The sequence below is a fragment of the Crocuta crocuta genome, unplaced genomic scaffold (genome assembly GCF_008692635.1).
Source record: "Crocuta crocuta isolate KB4526 unplaced genomic scaffold, BGI_CrCroc_1.0 scaffold163, whole genome shotgun sequence".
NCBI classification, from domain to species: Eukaryota; Metazoa; Chordata; class Mammalia; order Carnivora; family Hyaenidae; genus Crocuta; species Crocuta crocuta.
In genome coordinates, this window is record NW_027529533.1 from 2385178 (window position 1) to 2405418 (window position 20241).

Here is a 20241-nt window from a genome sequence, read left to right on the forward strand (position 1 = left end):
CTCCCGCCGCCGCCGCCCCCGCGGCCGGCCTGGGCCCCGGTGATGTGTTGACCGAGCACCAGACACGCTCCGAGCGTCCGTGCACGGCGGGCTGAGAAGGATTGAGAAGGATTGTAGCCACCCACTCGAAAAAAAAAAAATAAATACCGAGAAATAGTCCCTGTGTGGTTGAGGAATGTTCTCAAAGGGTTACAGTCTGAAAAAGGGCAGTGACATTGCTCGGTGAGTTTCTGGTGTCAGCTTCAACAAGAGTGTCAATGCCCCGCCTTGCTGTGTCCAGGAGGCATGGCACCAGACCCTCCGCACGGGTGCGCGTGGGGTACCCGACTGCATGCCACCCGACTGTGCCCACAGAGTCCAGGCACCTCTGCTCGCCGAGCTTCGGCAGAGAGCTTAATTTAGTTTCCAAACCCAGTCTGGAAAATTGTACTCAAAAGTATATCAGAAACCGTCATCGCACAGTCCTTAAGGGAGGATGGCAAATTTTGTTCACGCAGATACTGCTTCGTTACATTTTATTTGATACATTTCAATTAGGTCAAGAAAAAATTATTGTAATCTAAACTTGATTCCTCACCTGTAAAGTAGGGTTGGCCCACAATACATGTTAAATCCCTAATTAATGGTACCACTTAACTTGGATGTGTTCGGTGAGTGGAGTGTGCTTCATTATCCTGTCTCTTCCCCATGTTCACGCTGCTACCACTACTTGGAAGGAATACGTTGAACATAACAGAGACTTTCCTCACTCAAATTTTCATAGCCTACAACTCCTTACCTACTCACTGCCCATGTTTACAATTCTTCAAAATTTGTGGGATGGGTGAAAGCAGTGCTTAGTGGGACATTTATGGCATTGAATGGATATGCATATTCGAAAAGATTAAAGATGTAAAATCAACCCTCCTAGTTTTCATCTTAGGAAACCAGAAAAAGAAGAGCAAGTTAAATCCCAAGTGGAAGAAAAATAATAATAAAACTTTAAAGGCTCTATCAATGAAATTGGAAACAAGAGACAGAAAACTAAAAGCTGGTTCTTTGAAAAGAACAATAAAGTCAGTAAGCCTCTAAGCCAGTTTCTCTAAGGAAAAAGAGAAGACACAAGTTACAAATGTCAGAAATGAAATAGGGGACAGAACTACAGATCCCATGAACATTAAAAGGATAATAAAGAGGGGCGCCTGGGTGGCTTAGTGGGTTAAGCGTCCGACTTTCGCTTGGGTCAGGATCTCGCGGTTCGTGGGTTCGAGCCCTGGCTCGGGCTCTGTGCTGACTGCCAGCTCGCAGCCTGGAGCCTGTTTCAATCTGTGACTCCCTCTCTCTCTGACCCTCCCCTGCTCATGCTGTCTCTCTCTCTCCTAGAACTAAATAAAACATTAAAAAAAAAAAAGGATAATAAAGAGATCTTATGAACAACCCTACTTCTATATTTGATAACCTAGATGAAACGGACCAATTCCTTGAAAGACACAATCTGAGAAAACTCACATAAGAAAAAATGGACAATGAGGTGCCTGGGTGGCTTAGTCGGTTAAGCGTCCGACTTTCACTTAGGTCATGATCTCGCGGTTCGTGGGTTCGAGCCCCGCGTCGTGCTCTGTGCTGACTGCCAGCTCAGAGCCTGGAGCCTGTTTCAGAGTCTGTGACTCCCTCTCTCTCTGACCCTCCCCGCTCACGCTGTCTCTCTCTCTCTCCTAGAGATAAATAAAATATTAAAGAAAAAAAAAAAGGACAATCTGCATAAGTCTATATTAAAGAAATTGAATCAGGGGCGCCTGGGTGGCTCAGTCTGTTAACCCTCTGACTTTGGCTCAGGTCATGATCTCACAGTTCATGGGTTTTGAGACCTTTGTCTGTGCTGACAGCTCAGAGCCTGGAGCCTGCTTCAGATTCTGTGTCTCTCTCTGTTGCTGGCCCTCCCCTGCTCATGCTCTGTTTTTCTCTGTCTCTCAAAAAATGAATAAAAGGTTTAAAAGAAATTTAAAGAGGTTGAATCAATAATAAATAACCTACCAAAACAGAAAACAACAGGCTCAGATGGGTTCACTGGTAAATTCTAACAAACATTTAAAGAAGAAATATCAATATTTTATCATCTCTTTTATTTTTTTTTTTATCATCTCTTTTATAAGACAAAGAAAACTTCCTAACTCATTCTGAGGCCAGCAGTATCCTAATACCAAAACCAGGCAAAGACATCATAAGATAATGACACACCCATATTGCTCATGAACATAGATGCAAAAATCCTCATTAAAATATTAGTAAATCAAATCCAAAAAATTAAAAAAGAATTAGACACCATGACCAAGTGAGACTTACCCCCAGTATTTAAGGCTGGTTCAATATTCAAAAATCAATGAATAGAATCCACATCAAAAGGGTAAGAAAAATCAAATTATCATTATCAGTAGAAGCAGAACATTATTTAACACCCATTCAGGATAAAAACTCAGCAAACTAAGAGAGAAACTTCCTCAACTTGATAAAGAACATCTACAAAAACCTACAATTCACATCATACTTAGTGCTGTGAGAAACTCAAAGCTTTCCCACTAAGATCAAGGCAGGGATGTCCCCTCTCACAACGACTACTCAACATCATACTGGATGTCCTCACTAGCGCAGTAAGAAAAAGAAATAAAATGATAAGGAAGAAACAAAACTTTATTCATAGATTACATGATTATCTATGCAGAAAATCTTTTTAAAAAATTCTCTGGTTCAGTCCAACAACTGTATATTATTATTCAGTGCTGCAAAGCCACGAGCCATCATTTCAAGCATGACAACATACACAGGACATTTAAATGCTTACTACTACTGAAATACACCAACCTGAAAAGGCTACATACTCTGTGATTCCAACTATATGACATATGGAAAAGGCAAAACTACAGAGAAAGCAAAAAGAGCCATGGTTGCAGGTGAGTGGAGAGGGAGAAATGAATGGGCAGAGCACAGAAGAGTTTTAGGGCAGTGAAACTATTTTATACGATACTGTAATGGTGGATACATGTTGTTATACATCTCTCTAAACTTATAGAATGTATACCACCAGAACCCTAATGTAAGTTTTGGACTGCAGGTGTGTCTGAGTCAGCTTGGCTGCTACAACAAAATACCACAGACCGGATGGGTTGAACCACAGACATTTATTTCTCATAGTTCTAGAGGCTGGGAAGTCCAAGATCAAGGTGCTGGCAGATTTGCTTTTAGGTGGGAGCCCTCTTCATGGGCTTGCATCCTCACGTGGCAGGAAGAGAGTGCGCTCTGGTCTCTGCCCCTTCTTATTAGGACAATAATCCCATCATGGGGTCATCACCCTCATGACCTCATCTAAATCTAGTTACGTCCAAATACTCCACCTCCAAATACTACCACATTGATTGAGGAGCAGGGTTTCAATATATGAATTTGGGGGAAACACACACATTCAGTCTGTAACAGGGTGATAAAATATGATCTTGCTATACCCACATACTGGGCTATATGGTGAACGCATCAAACTAGAAATTCCAATAGAATCACATTAATCCAATGAAAAAAAACAGGTGTGCGTGCGTGTGCCCGCACGCGCACGCACACACACACACGGTGGGCAGGAAGCATTATGTTTCTAAAATTGCTTCTTTTGAAATTTTCTGAAGTCAAAATTTTAAGTTGTCAGACAGTATGTACAACCCTGAAAATTATTCTCAGTGAGTTTATACTATTTCTCTCTCACATACACATATGATACAAATAATGTATTAGTGAAAGCATCACTTTGTGCCTGGACTGAAAGTACAAAGTTCTAAAGAATACTTTTAAGCTTTTATCCAAAGGCTGATCATTTTTTAAAGGTATGTGTGCAAAGACATTATTTGGAAAAACAAAATGTACACTAACTTAGATGTGCTATTTATTATATCACACCAAAGATCATTAATACTCAAAAGAATCCTTCCTGACAACTGGAAGAATATCCTGAGAGACAAAATAAAGTTGGCTAGAAATCCTTCTTCCTTGAGAACCAGATTGGAAACCTGAAAAGAACTATCAAACCCTGTAGAATCATTTTTTGAACAGAGAGCCCGTAAGGGGAGTTCTGAGAGACAGTTCTGAGGCTGTCGCTGTCTTGAGCCCCTCTACACCCGGAGGTCAGGAGCACAGAACTTGACAGTAAACCAGCTGCTAGTGAGAAGTGAGGGATTAAGACTGCTTGGCTCTGAGACTTCAAAATGGGTTTTCCAGGCACCCAGAATGTCTACATCTCCTAACAGCAGAGAAACCAAACCTGGTTTAAGCCAACTTGTGGAACTTAAAGGTAAAGATCAGAATTTCTTGCCACTCCTGCTATTGAAGCAGCACAGTATATTAAGTCAAAAAAGAACAGCACTAGTTTTGTGTGCCACAGATAACAGATTTCTCTTTCTCTTGATGCCTAAACGCTAGTGTATTTTGACAGGGGGTGAATCCAAATTTAACATTCCAAGTAAACCATTTGAAACCAGAAGTGCTTTTCTAAGAGGCTAAAGAAGGTGTCTGCCTAATCCAGAATTTAAATTCCCATCATCCACACTTCAGAAGATGCTCATTCCATTCAATGTCATTCTATCTGAATCCCATAGGTTTTCAGATTTTTTTCCCTTAAAAATGCTGATAACAGAAGTCCATAGTAATAATTACTTCTGGGATGTATATTGCCTGTGAGATTCTTTTTCTAAATCTATTTTCACCCTAAAAATAGCAAAGAAAAAAAAGAAAGAAAGGAAAAAAAAAAAGAAAGAAAACTTACACTGAAATCTTGTTTGCACAATCAACTCTAATGACTGGTTCACACTAACAAAACTAGGAAAATAGTGTATCTATAGAGTTTGTATAATAAATAAAATGTAAGCACAAAGTATTTAAGTACATAAATAGAAGCTTTACACATCCAAAGTATGGTACATATATATAAAATATATCTGTAAAATTTAATGAGATACTACAAACTAGTATAATTACATTATAAATTATATATTTCATATAGAAATATATTCTAACATTTTAAACTTTAGAGATAACTTGGTGGTGTTAGGGAGAATAATTTTATATATTGAGCTTTTTAATTATTCATTGTTATTAATTATTCAATGGAAGGGTATAACTGAGAGTATGAGTAATTTCTTAATTATGGCAAAAGTACTAGCTTAAGGAATATAAATATAGTGTACCACTTCTGTATAGGTACATAATACTGAAAATAAACGGGAAGATCACATATTTCCTTATGAGCCAAATAGCAGGGTTTCTATAAAGACAAATTACTAGGATACCATCCCATTTCATTACTTACAGAAACTACTTTAGAAGTATTCTTCCAGGACAAAAGTATATTTTACTGTGACTCAAAAGCTAATGGATTTACTGTTTCTTTATATTTCAAAGTCTGTAGAATAAGGTAACCTCCACGTTAGACACTTTAAAACATGGTCTTTATAAATTTGGATAAACTAGTATCTTAGGGGTAATGGAAAGACATTGAAGGCATTTATTCTGCTACTCAAATAAAGCTGAGGAGAAGTTAAACAGTGAAGCTTAATAAGAGTTTACTAGGTAAGTGCTAAACGGTAGGAGTCCAATATTTAATCCATATTAGCGACTGCCTATTTTACCATTTTGCTGTATCAGTTATTGAAGGAGAAATTTTTAAATAACCGGGTTATTTAATGAGAAGCTTTAGATAATTTTTAAGTGGCTTGAGAGTCCTTTCTTTCTGAAAGTTGATGTATAGTATTTTTACCTATTATTATGTTGGGGGATTTCTGAAGTCCTTGGGCTAATTTCTCATTCTCCTCAAATTCATATAAACTTTCCAGTGAAGAGTACACAGTGAGTTAAAATCTCTTACAATTGCACATTCTTTCAGAAAGTATATTTCTTCCTGCAGCTAATTAGCAAATTAATTTACATAGATAAATATAAATTAATCTTCCATTAACATCTTATTCCCATATATTCCATGTCCTATAATCACTTGAACATAGCATTTTTGTTTCAAATTTTATCCTCTAAATAAAGCCTCCAGTTTGGGGGGGTAAATATGCAGTCTGATTAAAATGTTTACACATACTACTGACAAGTTAATTGCTACTGATCCACTGATACTTATTTTCCGTTTCTTCTTTTTGGGTTCTTTGTTCTTCCCGGTGATTAGCTGCAGTCCAAAATGTTATTGTTTTGAGCACTTGTTGCAGAAGTTTAGGAGGTAATAAAGATATCTGACTTTCTAAAATTATAGCATTTTTACCAATGCAGTCAAGGCATGACCTGTAAATAAAGCATTACGGAATTATTAGTTTTTGAACCTGAACTTATAAAATATGTATAGGTAAGTATTCTTAATAAAAATCATTATAAAATGGTTACACGATAATGTGTTTCCTTTGTATTGGTTGGAACATGATAGGATGTACGTTCTTCCCAGAGCGCCACAATAATTGTGTATTTTTATAGCATCGAGGCCATATCTGACCCAAATCCCATGGAAACAGACATTTCAATGTACCATGCACCATGCATAATGTTATTTAAACAGAAAAGATTCAGATTTAATTTCAAAGCAGGTTAGTCTGTAGCAGACCATTTTTCACTTATCTTCCTAGTCCAATGACCAGCTATTCTTCTCAGAGAACTGTCCTTTTCTCCCATCGCCCCAAGATGAAGCATCTAACATCCATTTTTATGCCACGTGACCCAGTCCTCCCCATCCCCGCCTATGACTCCCTACACTGGAGCCCGTGACTTGGTGACTTACACTGCCCTCAAGAGAGGTCTGGGGAGAGGAATGGAACAGCAATGCAGAAAGCGCCAATGAGAGCCCACCTGAGGTTCTCTCCTCCTGGGGGTCTGGGTGCTCATTTTTTCCCCTCTGATTCTACCACCAAGTAGAGGCCTTCCAAATACAACTCCCTTTTTATCTTAAGCTACTTTGAAAAAGTTTCATATTTTAAAACCAAAAGAAACTTGATGAAGAACCATCAAGAAAGCATCTATTTCGGGGCGCCTGGGTGGCTTAGTCGGTTGAGGTTGAGCGTCTGACTTTCACTTAGGTCATGATCTCGCGGTTTGTGGGTTCGAGCCCCGCGTCAGGCTCTGTGGTGACTGCCAGCTCAGAGCCTGGAGCCTGTTTCAGAGTCTGTGACTCCTTTTCTCTCTGACCCTCCCCTGCTCATGCTGTCTCTCTCTCTCAGAAATAAATAAAAAACATTAAAAAAAAAAGCATCTATTTCAACTGATAAGCTTTACATAAAAAAAGTAAGTAAATCTTTTTTAAGTTTTAAAAACAAATTCACTTGATTCTGCTGTAGTTAACCTCAGTTGTCATTTTTATGAGGATTTATACTCTAGATTTTTATATCTTCCATACTTTCATGAAGACTTTTCTCTCTGTGAAAACTCTAAACAAAGGGAGCAAAAACGTACAGACACAAGAGACATACAAGTGAATGGCACGAATCTTACACTTGATGTAAATTTAACTCTGCCACTGTTATCACAACAGCCTCTGTGCCCTTTCCACCAGGGGGAAGGGAAGAGTCCGAAGAGGAGATGGACTCTGCCATTGCTATTCATTCACTGACTCAACACTTACTCGTGTGCACTATTTAGGAGGAGGAAATCCAATATTGAGAAAAATCCTTTTTCAGCTTTCAAGGAGATTATGATTTAGTGAGGATAAACGATGGTGTGACTGGGATAACATGAAATTTCCTTGACGGGTACAGGGTTCTGGGGGAGTCAGACAGGAAGAATAACCAAGAGAACCACAGCAAGCTGGGAAACCTTCCAGATGGAATGTCCAAGTGGAGACCTGGAGGGTCTCAACAAATTGAAAGTATTATGATAGGGGACACACACCTGCAAAGTCCTAGAAATGAGAAATAAGATCACAGAAACTACAACTGAGTGGTTCAAATATAGCTCGAGAGTGCCGAGCGTGGGACATGGTCGGAAATGAGGTAGACAGACAGGGGGAGGCCCTGAACACCATGGTAAGGAATCTGCAGTTTGCCTAAGGGCAGTGGGAATCACTGCATGATCATCACAGCATAAGATGTGCACATGCCTTGATCCACCAATACCCCTTCTAGGAGTTTCTCCTGAGGAGATATGTAAGTTTTCCAAAAGCATATACAAGAATATGACACATATAATTTTTTATGATAGCCTCAAATTGAGATGTCCTAAATAAATGTCAATAGGCCAGTAAAGAAATTGTACTTCCATGAAATAAAACACGGCACAGCTGGTACAAACATAAATATAGGTCTATAAATCACTGAATGATCATATATTTACATGAAAGATACCCACAGTATGAGTATCAAAAGCAGATTATAAACAGGATGCATACTTTGACCCTTTATACACACACGGACAAATCAGCACACACATGCACATGTACTGCTCTCATTAAGGTTCCAGTGGCCTCTTAGCAAGGTTAAAACCACACAGTTTTCATTTTAAAGTGTGAAGGATGGGGCGCCTGGGTGGCTCAGTCGGTGAAGCGTCCGACTTTGGCTCAGGTCATGATCTCACAGCTTGTGAGTTTGAGCCCCGCGTCGGGCTCTGTGCTGACAGCTCAGAGCCTGGAGCCTGCTTCGGATTCTGTATCTCCCTCTCTCTCTGACCCTCCCCTGCTCACGCTGCCTCTCTCTCTCTCTCTCTCTCTCTCTCAGAAATAAAACATTAAAAAAAATTAAAGTGTGAAGGATAGACAGCAAACTCTCAACGAATATGAATGGGGGTGATGGCTCATAGGTGATTTATTTTTTACCATATTCTTTTCATACTGTATGAATTCTCTTGGTAAATACATCTTATTTTTTTTATCAGAATAAGCAGTAGCGGTATTTCCATTTAGCACTATGTATGTACCCAAATGTATGATGAGCATGATCCCACAAATACATTAGATCGTCCAAGTATCTTGAGATGAGGAGCCGCGTTCTATTCATCTTTGTATTTTTCCACTGTTTCAACACAGGGAGTGCTAAATGCCTTCTGAGTTAATTTAAAATGTAAATACAATTTAAAATTAAAATAAAAGAAACCTTTTATTATCAAATAATTTAAAATAAAAAGATCGCTCTAGCTGCACTGTGGACCACTGGTGGTGGTGAATACACCTCACGCAATAATACCACTAAATTCCTGCTACAGTCAAAGTTGGTTTTTTTGTTTTTTGTATTCAAGTTTTGATGCATCAAAATGCGCCCAGCATGAAGAGGGTGTGCACGCAGTCACAGAAGCACTGTACTAGGGGCACAGGGTGATATCAAGAAGTAGGACTGATGGTCACACCCAGTCCCAGCGCCAAACACTAGTCCATCCAGTCTGTCCTATGGCTCTCTCTCATTTCTATGCTGGTCCATCGTCCCCATCATTGTTTATCTTCCCTTCCGAACTGTGTGCTTTTTGGAACACCAGCTGTGTCTGCAAACACCTCTGCTTCCTCTGACTTCCTGCCCTTGCTTTAACTGAAATCTAAGGAAAGTGCTTAGCATGCAGCCTTCTCGAGAAAAGAGTGCAGCGTCTCTGTTAACACAGTCCAGTAGCTACTTGAGTATTGTCTATTGTTGCTCCAGGATGCTGTCATTTCACCTGCAAGTGTTGCCCTCTGTTAACCTGCTCATTCTCCCCACCCTCCACCCCCCATCGCTGAAAACTCTGTGTGGAAAACTCTTTGAGTCTTTATAACCTCACTGAGGACAGATCTGCCTCTGAAACCTTCCGCTTCCAGATTCTCCTCTGGGATCACAAGCCTTCTATCCTTTTCCTATGTGCACTCCCTTCCGCTCTTCCCAGTTCTCCGGACAACAAGCCCCCTCCAGTCTCAGCTTCCTTTCCTACCCAGCCCGGTCCATCTGCACTTCATTCTCTTGCCAGAAACTTTAATCCCCTTCTCCACTGTCCTTCTGTCACATCACCCTGACTAACCTCCAACCATGGGGGAATTCAGTCAGCCAGCTCCTTTCCACACTGGCCACCAGCTCGGTGCAGCCACAGACAGGGCCCATCCTCCGATTCCCTTAGGTCTCAGCTGAGCCCCCTGATATTTGTTGGTACTGCTGTGTTATACAGCCCAGTTGGTTATCTTCTGGAAGCCACTGGCAGCAGAGATTTCAAATCTTCTCCACTCCTGTCCTCACCTCTCCTCTTTCTTACCTCACTACCAACTACGCTTTCTCAGCACCCTGCACCCCAGCCAACAAATTCATCTGCCTCTATATCCCTACTTTCTTCATTATTTTAAAAACATTCTTCCTCTACTCAATGACTAATTCAATTACCTGTTCACTAAAACCCACCTCCTCAAGACCCAGATGCGCCAATTTTTCCTTAATTTCCTTGTGTTTTTTTTCCTAAGTTTAATTTTATTTATTTTGAGAGAGATAGAGAGCAAGCTGGGGAGGGACAGGGAGAGAAGGAGTCAGAATCCCAAGCAGGCTCAGCACTGTGAACACAGAGCTCAATACGGGACTTGAACTCACCAACCCTGAGACCATGACCTGAGCCAAAGTGAAGAGTCAGAGGCTAAACCTACTGAGCCACCCAGGCACCCCATTTTCTTGTGTTTCCAACAGCTGGTTCTTCTCCTCAGCATATAAATAAATACCGTTTCAACAGTGAGAGGGTTAGGGGTAGCAAGGCCCCATGTAGTAGAAAATCCACATATAACTTTTGACTCTCCCAAAACTTAATTGCTAATAGCCTACTGTTGACAGGAAACCTTACCGATGACACAGTCAATTAACATCTATTTTTTGTATGTATAACATAATTTGTTCTAATTTGTAATATGAACATCTCATTCCTCTGCTCCAAATTTGTCTATGCTTCTTGATCTACAAGATAATGTAAACTCATCTTCATGAAACACAAGCCTCTAGATGATATATGGTTTCTGATTTCTTGTCCAACTCCCCACCTTGTACTTTTGTCTCAGGAATTCAGTTTCCAGAACATACCATACTCACATATCTTGTGCTAACCTCCATGCAGTGCTTGTTCAGAGCAAATTGTCTCAAACCCTTCCTCTTCTGCAAAGACTCCCCTAACCCTCATCATCTTAACCACATGGACAGAAGACCTTTTCTCCACAAGTCAATCATCAACTTTGTGTATGTTCCTTCGTGTAATGTTCTTAAAGCAACATTATTTTTCTTTTATAGTTGTTGAAACCCTGCCTTCTGTATTACTAGCAATTTAAGGAAAAGATCATGATTTTTCATTTTATTTTATTTTTTTATTATTATTATTATTTTTACAAATAGTTTATTGTCAAATTAGTTTCCACATAACATTCAGTGCTCATCCCCATAAGGGTCCTCCTCCATGCCCATCCATGATTTTTCATTTTAAAGCACAGTGCCTGCCCATGGTAGGCACTCCAATATTGTATTTTTTGATTCCTGTATATAAGGAACTTGCAATCTACTTTAGGAAAGTAGTTCTGTTCGTAGCAAAAGATAAGTGATAATACAGGGCACTATAATCATTACATCAGCAACTTCCAAACTCTGCCTGCACATTAGAATTACCATGGGGTCTTTGAGCAATTCCTAAGTTCAGGCCATGCCCCAGATCAATTAAACCATAATGTGTGGATGTGGAACACAAGCATCAATACTTGTTGAAGTTTCCTATGAGATTCTAATGTGCAGTAACAGAAGGAACCACTAAAAAAGCAGAAGGAGCAGTTACGAAAGACATTAGGATGATCCAGTTTCATCTGGTCCAATGGTTTTGAAGTGGTTCAAGTTGTAGAACGTCTGGAAGTTACAGCCTACTCCCTGACATACAACATGTCAACCTCTCTCTCATGTGCCTTCACCCATGTTATTCCTCCTGCATAAAACACCACACTTGTTCACTGGGCCACTTCTACTTCACTCAGCTCCTTCCTCCTGACTCTCAGACAGAAACAGGGCTTCTTCCACAATCTTCCAACTAAACCTCGCATGTACTCCTTTTAAAGCAAGAATATGTGAGGAGTGCCTGGGTGGCTCAGTTGGTTAAACATTCAGCTCTTGATTTTGGCTCAGGTCATGATATCACGATTCATGTGTTCAAGCCCTGAGTCAGCTTCTGCCCTGAGTATGGATTCTCTGGCTTTCCCTCTCTCTCTGCCCCTCCCATAGCTCCCACAGCTCCTGTACTCTCTTTCTCTCTCAAAATAAATTAAAAAAATAAATCAAGCAAGAGTGTGTGAACTAAGACACCATAAATCACCCCACCAATTTAATAACAGATTTGGTATTAAAAAAAGAGAAATTCTACTAAATTAGATGCACATATATGTATGTGTGTCTATTATTGGACATACTCTGATTTCATAAGAGTTAAAATATGAAAATTTCAGACTTAGAATCAAGGAAATACAGTATTTTTAATATTCCCATATGAACTAAATGCAATTTTATGCACAAAATAAAAATATGATTGTACTGTATATTTTAATTTTTAAAAATCACATTGGTGTATGGTTCACTACTACAAATTTGATTATACTTTTGGGAAGATGTAAATATTTTTTTAAATTCAAATCCTAAACGACGTGAAAAATTATAATGCTTCCCAAAAAGGAAGATGAAAGAAATCATCCTATATTAATAGTGTTACATGTATGTATATATAATGAAACTACTTACCTGAGTAGTGAATAAGGCTGTGTTTGAAAGATCAGTAAATCATTACAGTGGCCCTAATCAACATAAAAAAAGAATTATCAAGGTGTTCAAAATAATAAAATTGTATCAATAACTGAATATTTTCTTTTTGTAAATGTAAACAAGATTACGTAAAAGAGCAAATAAATATTCCTCTAGCTATTCTCTCTCTCTCTCTCTCTCTCTCTCTCTCTCTCTCACACACACACACACACACAAACACACACACCCCATACATAAACATACACATACCTGCTGTCCCCACAAACTTTGGGTACATTACTAGTTTTTTTTAGTGACCAAATTTCTACCTAATCACAACCTAGACAACTGCAAATTTAACTCAGAAACATGTTTCTCTCTTAGAACAGTGAGTTTAAAATGAGAAAAGTTGTGGTTTTCAAGCTTTTTTGTTTTTTTCAGCAGAGCTTTTCTCTTCCAAATGACTCTTATTTTAATATCTCTTTATCTTGTCTCTCTTTTCCAAATGGTCCCATTTGGGAATCTCAGATCCAGAAGATTTTTTGAAAAATGATTCTTTCATCTAAAAGTAATGTGGAAGAGTCAGCAGAAAGTGTCCCTAATCCTTTCAAATAAGTCTTTAGAATTTCATAATTTATATTTATTTTAATCAGAATTCCTGTTTAATGATAAACTCTGTATCCTACCAATGATTTCTAGTGCCAAGAAAAAGAAAACAAACCACCAAGTTTGCTTTTTAATTAAATGCAAAGTCGTGGGTTTGATCTTTTGTTGAAGCATCAAATTCTCAGCCAAAGAAAGTTCTAAAACTTTCAATATACATAACGTTCAAATTGGAGGCCACAAAACGAGAAAGTCCACCAAATTCCCTGGAGAGAAGCCAGCTCATTTCAGCATTTGTCACTGGACAGGCACAGCTCTGGAGAGAACTAGTGTGAAAAGATTTCCCGAGAGAGTGGGCACCCACTTGGCTGATTCTGGCCAGTGCACTCTCTCCCTGCTGGCTCTGAGTCCAGAGTCCTGCGGTTCCCAAATGTCCTAGATAAACCAGAGCAACCAGTGCAGAACTCCTGTCCCAACACAGCACAGCATGAGCATGGCCACCTCACTCTGATTTTCCCAAGGTGTTAAGAGTGAAAGAACAACACTCTCCAAAGGCTATTCATTTCTTTCTTTTGCCTTAGTTTTATCAAATTTTAAAATGAGACTGCTTTAAAATTAAAATGGATGAAGGAGTGGCAAAAGACACATAAACTAGAAAGAAAATACACTTAAAAATATCAAACCAGTTTCCTCTTGATGGGAGAAGCTAGCATTGATGTTCTAGTTACTGAGTGAGGTAGCAAATTTCATGGGTACTTATCACTACACTCAGTTTATGTATACATTATATACATTCTTATAAAATATCATTTATACCTTACAAATATTTTAATTCAGTAAAATTATAAACACCGATACTATGGTGAGACTCAAAGAGAAAAGAAAAGGAAGAGTCGTCCTTTAAAAGCTCTTAATAATTTGACGACTGAAGTTCTCTCTCTCCTTCAAACATAAATTAACATTAAAAATTAAACAAACAAACAAAGGGGTGCCTGGGTGGCTCAGTCAGTTAACTGTCTGACTTCCACTCAGGTCGTGATCTCCCAGTTCATGGGTTCGAGCCCTCCATCAGGCTCTGTGCTGACAGCTCAGAGCCTGGAGCCTGCTTCAGATTCTGTGTCTCCCTCTCTCTCTGCCCCTGCACCATTCATAGTCTGTCTCTCTCTCCTTCAAAAATAAACTAGCATAAAAAAATTTTTTTAATAAAAAAAATTTGACTAATGAGGTTAATAGACCTATTTTTATTTGTAAACTCAAAATATCCTGAAATGCTTCACAAAAACCACTCATTCTGAAGATTAGTCACACCACAGAGCAAAATTTCATGTTCTTGCATATTTTGCAACGTGGGAACAACAACAATCTTGTTAAATAGCCATTGTGTTTGAATAACAAAACTACTCAGAGGAAATATTTAATATGAAATTTTCTTACTGTATCCAAGGAAAGTAAATCATCTTTGCTCCCACCAAATACCATTATTTCATTTTCTTTCCCCAAACAGGCTGTATGCCATAACCTATAATCGAAAATTATAAGGAGAGTAAAATACTATGAAGAAAGAAACCGTATGTTACATATAAATCAATTTTAAATTGCATACTTCCACATTTAATCTATTTCAAAATGAGCATGACTGAACTTAAACCTTGAGGTTCAAGAGATTAGATTTTGAAGATTCCTCTAGAATCACTAAAAGATTAGATCCCCATTAAATCATGTCAATTAAGGAGATGACCCCCAATAATTCTTTTCTATTACACCCCCAACCTTTTTCTAGCCTCTTTATCTCATAGATATTATCACTGAAATAAATTAGTTAAAAAGGAACTGATCATCCTATTGCTGAAATGGACACTTTCCCCAATTTTCTTATGAGTATCTGCCATGTTATTGTTTTCATCATTTTTTACTTTTCTTTCCTGTTCTCTGTTCCCTGTCATCTGACAAACCCCACTCGGCATTCCGTTTGCATTTACACTGTCATCCTACTTATCACTCTCGGTACAAAATACCATTATCATGTTATTCGTTTTTCTGTCTCTAATCTCTCTCAGCTACATTTAGCTGACAAATAACATTTTTCAAATGTTTTTACCCATGGACATGTCCTGATCAGGAAGCAACTGTCCCATTTTTCTTAGCCTAATATTCATAGCCAACAACTATTTTTACCCACAGATTTTAATTACTGGCCCACTTCCCCCCCACCCCTAGCAGTGAAACCTCCACGTCAGCCAAGTTCATTTATTTGCATCCCCTAAGGAAAAGTTTACCTATCTCTAGGCTTTTGCTCACCCCGTTTCTTATGCTTAGGATGATAAATCATTTTTTCAGTGCCTTAAGCACAGAATCAAAATCCCCAGGAAGTGTTCCAAATACCCTAACTGGCTCTGTTACCTTCTCTGGTCAGCACCTTTCAACATTTATGTACTCCTTTTGTCATCTTCTGACTTATATTTGAAGATAAACTGCCCTATACATGCCTTTAATTATTTGATGTGTGGGTCTTCTAAAGGTCCACACATGAGGTCCTGAGGTCAAAACTTGCCAGTGGTGTGCTGGAAGTGGCTTAGCGGCTAGTTAAAACCAACTGTGCCTATCTCTCTTCAAATCCATGTTCAGTGCCATCATGCTGGTAGCTTGAAATTGACCAATGTGGAAATCAGCAAATGCTACAAAGTAGGGCTTTTTGGTTTTGTTCTTGCTGGAGAGCAGCTGTTAACCCTTTACTAGCACACCACTGGAACCTGGGTAATCTAATTTTATGCTTCTCTTTAAAAATACCTAAATATGGTGTTCTGCATGCAGAAGGTGCTCCAAAACTCGATTAACAAAAGCAAATACAAAAACCAGCATGACTTATTCAACTATTAAATAAAAAAATATTTCATAAGAGTAGAGCATCTATTGTTCTTTTGGAAATGGTCTGATAGCTGATAGTCATCTCCAATTTCACAGTACTTACAAAGAATAATATTATGTTTTATAAAATTGAACATTTCCAGGAGCTCTCTCAGGAAAAAAAGTACACATAAATTTCTCAATTTTAGAAGATAAATCAAGAATTTTATAAAGTCATTGCTTTAACTCTTAGGAAATTTTGATGACTTTTCTTAATAGACCAAATTGCTGAAGCAAGAGACACCCCAAACAATTACATATTACCCTTTATTACCACATAACTTATTTTTAGTACATTAATCCTTTTCACTTAACTTCTACAAGTGCAAACAGTAGGGTTATACACAATTTGTTATGTCAAATACTTTCCTCAACCAATCACTCACACATTTAATGACATTTGCACTCAGGACCCAGGATAGAACTGAGTCATGAGATTTTATTTAGGAAATACTCAGCCCAATTCTCCAACTTATATGTTAGAACACAAATTGACATAAATCTTCATCAACACCCAGATTATGTTGTGGGGTCTGGGGTGGGGACTGGGTAAAGGAAATGGAATACAAGGAATGCTTAAACTCTAGGAGAGAAGGCTATGTGTAATCTCGGTATCAGTCATGGGACCCAACAGTTATACCTGAGGCTCTATAAGCCAACACTTCATTGGACTTCTTTCAAAAACACATTTGAAAAGGGGTCCTTGTTGACAGCCACTTACACAGGCAATTAGATGTGGCTATGTACATGGCCTTCCACCCAAGCATGGCTCTAATCACAGTGAGACCTGGAGGAGATGATGCCACACTGTGCAACAGTGGTTCTCAACCTGGAGCGAATTTGTCCCATGGGGATAGGACATTTGACAGTATGTGAAATGCTTTTGACTGTCAAAACTCCAGGTGTGTGGGAGGGAGGGGGAGTACTACTGGCATCTAGTCAGTAAAGGCCAAAGACGCTGCTAGAGGTTGAGAAATCACTGTAGAATTACAAGAGGAGAATTGGGCCATTCACATTTCAAAGTGTAACTTGGAACAGTTTGCACAAAATGTACTTAGATGTTAAGTAAATTCTCACTCATAAAAATTAGTATACATCCACATATATACGTTCTCCTTACACTAAACTGTAGCCTCCTCACCTCATACCTGAAGATAGATCTGCCTCTGTCTTATCTGCCTTAGGGAAACTCTGGCCTGGACTTCATCATCGGAGAACACTGGAAAGCCTTTCCTGCCTTGATTTTGGTGACATCTAGCTTGCAACCTGATGTTTTGTCTACAGACTGATAGTGTATGTCCTCTCACAGCTGCTCTAAACTTATCACCTAAACATTCTAATAAAGCATATTATTCACATGACACATCAGCTGAATTCAAAGAAATGTCTTTACATAGCTCAGTTCTATTATTGATAATAGTTGTGTTGCTCTAATTACTTATTAAAGATTGAATTATAAAATAGGAGCAATTTAAAAATTAAACATATTCTTACTACCATTTTATCTGATATTAATGCAATCAAACAATTGGAAGAGAACTAAGAGCTTCTCTAGTCCAACTTCCTCATTTCATGAGATGGAGAAATTAATGCTCAGTTTCTTTAAGTGACTTTCCCAAAGCCAAAAAGCGAGGTAGTAGCTGAGCAAGGACTAGAACTCTTGGGCTCCCATATGTTAATATAAAACTCTTTATAAGAGTTTTTTAAGTTTTAATTTTTTAACTTAAAAAACACATTTCAAAAATCCAAATTGCTAAAATAATACATTACAATGAATTTCTACACATGAAAATATAAGAATCACATATGTAATTATGATAAACTCTAAATTTTTGTGCATATTAATATAGATATACATACTGAAATATATACTAATTTTTTTCAGGCTTTTTTGTCAAGTAAGTTAATTCACTGTCATTTATTAAACTTCTGAAATGAATGCCATTAAGTGGATTTCACACTTATATACATAATCCATAGCAAAAAACATTCTGAAATACATGGCATGAAAAGAGTAAAATCTATTACTAACTATAATGATTATAAATGTTCTGACTCTCAATTTCCTATGAATATATCTTTATTATACTACTCACTCAAATTAGGAAAAGAAAAAGAATTACAATACAAATGTGGTTTTCTCTGTACAGTTTACCCTTGAACAACACAGGGTTTGGGGCACTGATACCCCCCAGAGCTGAAAATCTGCATGTAACTTCTGGCTCCTCAAAACTTAACTACTAATAGCCAATTGTTGACCAGAAGCCTTACCAATAACACACACAATCAATTAATACATATGTTATATGTATGGTATGCTGTATTTCACAATAAGTAAAGAAAACATTATTTAACAAAAGAAAACAAATGAATAAATAAACAAAGAAAAAGTAAAATCAGACTTATGAATACAGAGAACCAACTGATGACTGATAGAGGAAAAGGGAGTGGAGGGATGGGCAAAATGAGTGAAGGAATGGGGCACCTGGGTGGCTCAGTCGATTAAGCCTCTGATTTGATTTCACCTCAAGTCAGGATCTCATAGGTTTGTGGGATCAAACCCTGCATCATGCTCTGTGCTGACAGCATGGAGCCTGCTTAGGATTCTCTCTCTTCCTCTCTCTCTGCCCCTCTCCCACTCTCTCTCTCTCCCAAAATAAACAAATAAACAACACTTTAAAAAAATGGGTGAAGGGGAAGTGGGAGATACAGGCTTCCAGTTACAATTAAATAACTCATGGGAATAAAAGGCACAGCATAGGGAATATAGTCAATGGCACTGTAGTAGCATTGTACGGTGACAGATGGAAGCTGTACTTGTGGTGAGCATAACATAATGTATTGACTTGCCAAATCACTATGTTGTACACCTGAAACTAACGTAACACCATATGTTAACTACACTCAAATTAAAAAAAAGAAAATGTTATTAAGAAAATCATATGGGATGGGGCGCCTGGGTGGCTCAGTCTGTTAAGCATCTGACTCTTGATTTCAGCTCAGGTCATGATCTCACAGTTGTGAGATTGAGCCCAGTGTCAAGTTCCAAGCAGAGCTCAGCATGGAGCCTGCTTGAGAGTCTCTCTCTCTCCCTCTACCCCTCCCTGCCCTACACTCACACACTCTCTCTCTCAGGAAAAAAGAAAAGAAAGAAAGAGAAAATCATATGGGGAAAAAGAAAATCATATGGAAAATATATTTATAGTACTGTATTTATTTTAAAAATCCATTTAATAAGTGGACCCATGCAGTTCAAACTTGTGTTATTCAAGGATCAACTGTATTCTAACAATAATTAGACAAGTTTTACTCTATAATATATCACAAATAAGTAACATTTTTTTTCCAAAAATTCATATAAATGAATGTATCAGTTGATAAAAATAAATATCTGCCATCTATTTTAACAACATGAAAGTAATTTTCTCATTAAATTGCAATAAACCTCTTCAAAAACAAGTAACTACTAAAGTCAAATCCATTCTTGTCTACTTATTAATATTAACATTATGTGATACTTCCAATTTCTTAGGATTTTCATATTTATCAGGTAAGATTATACATTTACTTAAAAGAGTAACATTTTCAAATATACAAATATGGATGAAAACAGAATAGAACATTTTTAACAGTCAGATATAATTTGAAATGATTATTAAATTATTTAGGTAACATTAGGATTATTTGAAAGATACCTTTCTTGATAATTTGTAATTTTAGTGGCAAACACTACAAAATCAGTGTTATAGTTAACACTTTAGAAATTCTTAACTATTTTACCACTCTTTAAGTTCTATACTTACCTGGGTCTTGTTTTAGGTAAGTGTGTAAGTTGTTTCCAACAATTTGTTATGACATTATAAATCCAACCATCACCTGCAATATTGTGACAGTTAAGAAATTAAGATTAGGTCTTCGGGATAAAATTTCCATTTTTTTCCAAAATTTACCATGCTACATTTATGCAATTATCTTTTTTTTGTGTATGCATATTTTCTCACAAAAATTTTCAGGGATATAGAGAGGCAGAGTGAAGACGATAATGAACCCT

At 37.9% G+C, this 20241-nt stretch overlaps 1 protein-coding gene across 1 annotated transcript in view; it reads right to left on the reverse strand.

Moving 5' to 3' along the window:
* Positions 1–5551: 5551 nt before the first annotated feature.
* The window catches only part of KLHDC1 (kelch domain containing 1), a 51987-nt gene continuing 37297 nt past the window's right edge, over positions 5552–20241 (reverse strand). Inside the window, exons 11-14 of the mRNA XM_077761230.1 lie at positions 19994–20066; positions 14721–14805; positions 12684–12736; positions 5552–6297 (exon numbers count right to left, since the gene is read on the reverse strand). Of these exons, the coding sequence (XP_077617356.1) occupies positions 6111–6297; positions 12684–12736; positions 14721–14805; positions 19994–20066 (398 nt within the window). The 3' untranslated portion in view covers positions 5552–6110. The remainder of the gene's footprint in view (positions 6298–12683; positions 12737–14720; positions 14806–19993; positions 20067–20241) is intronic.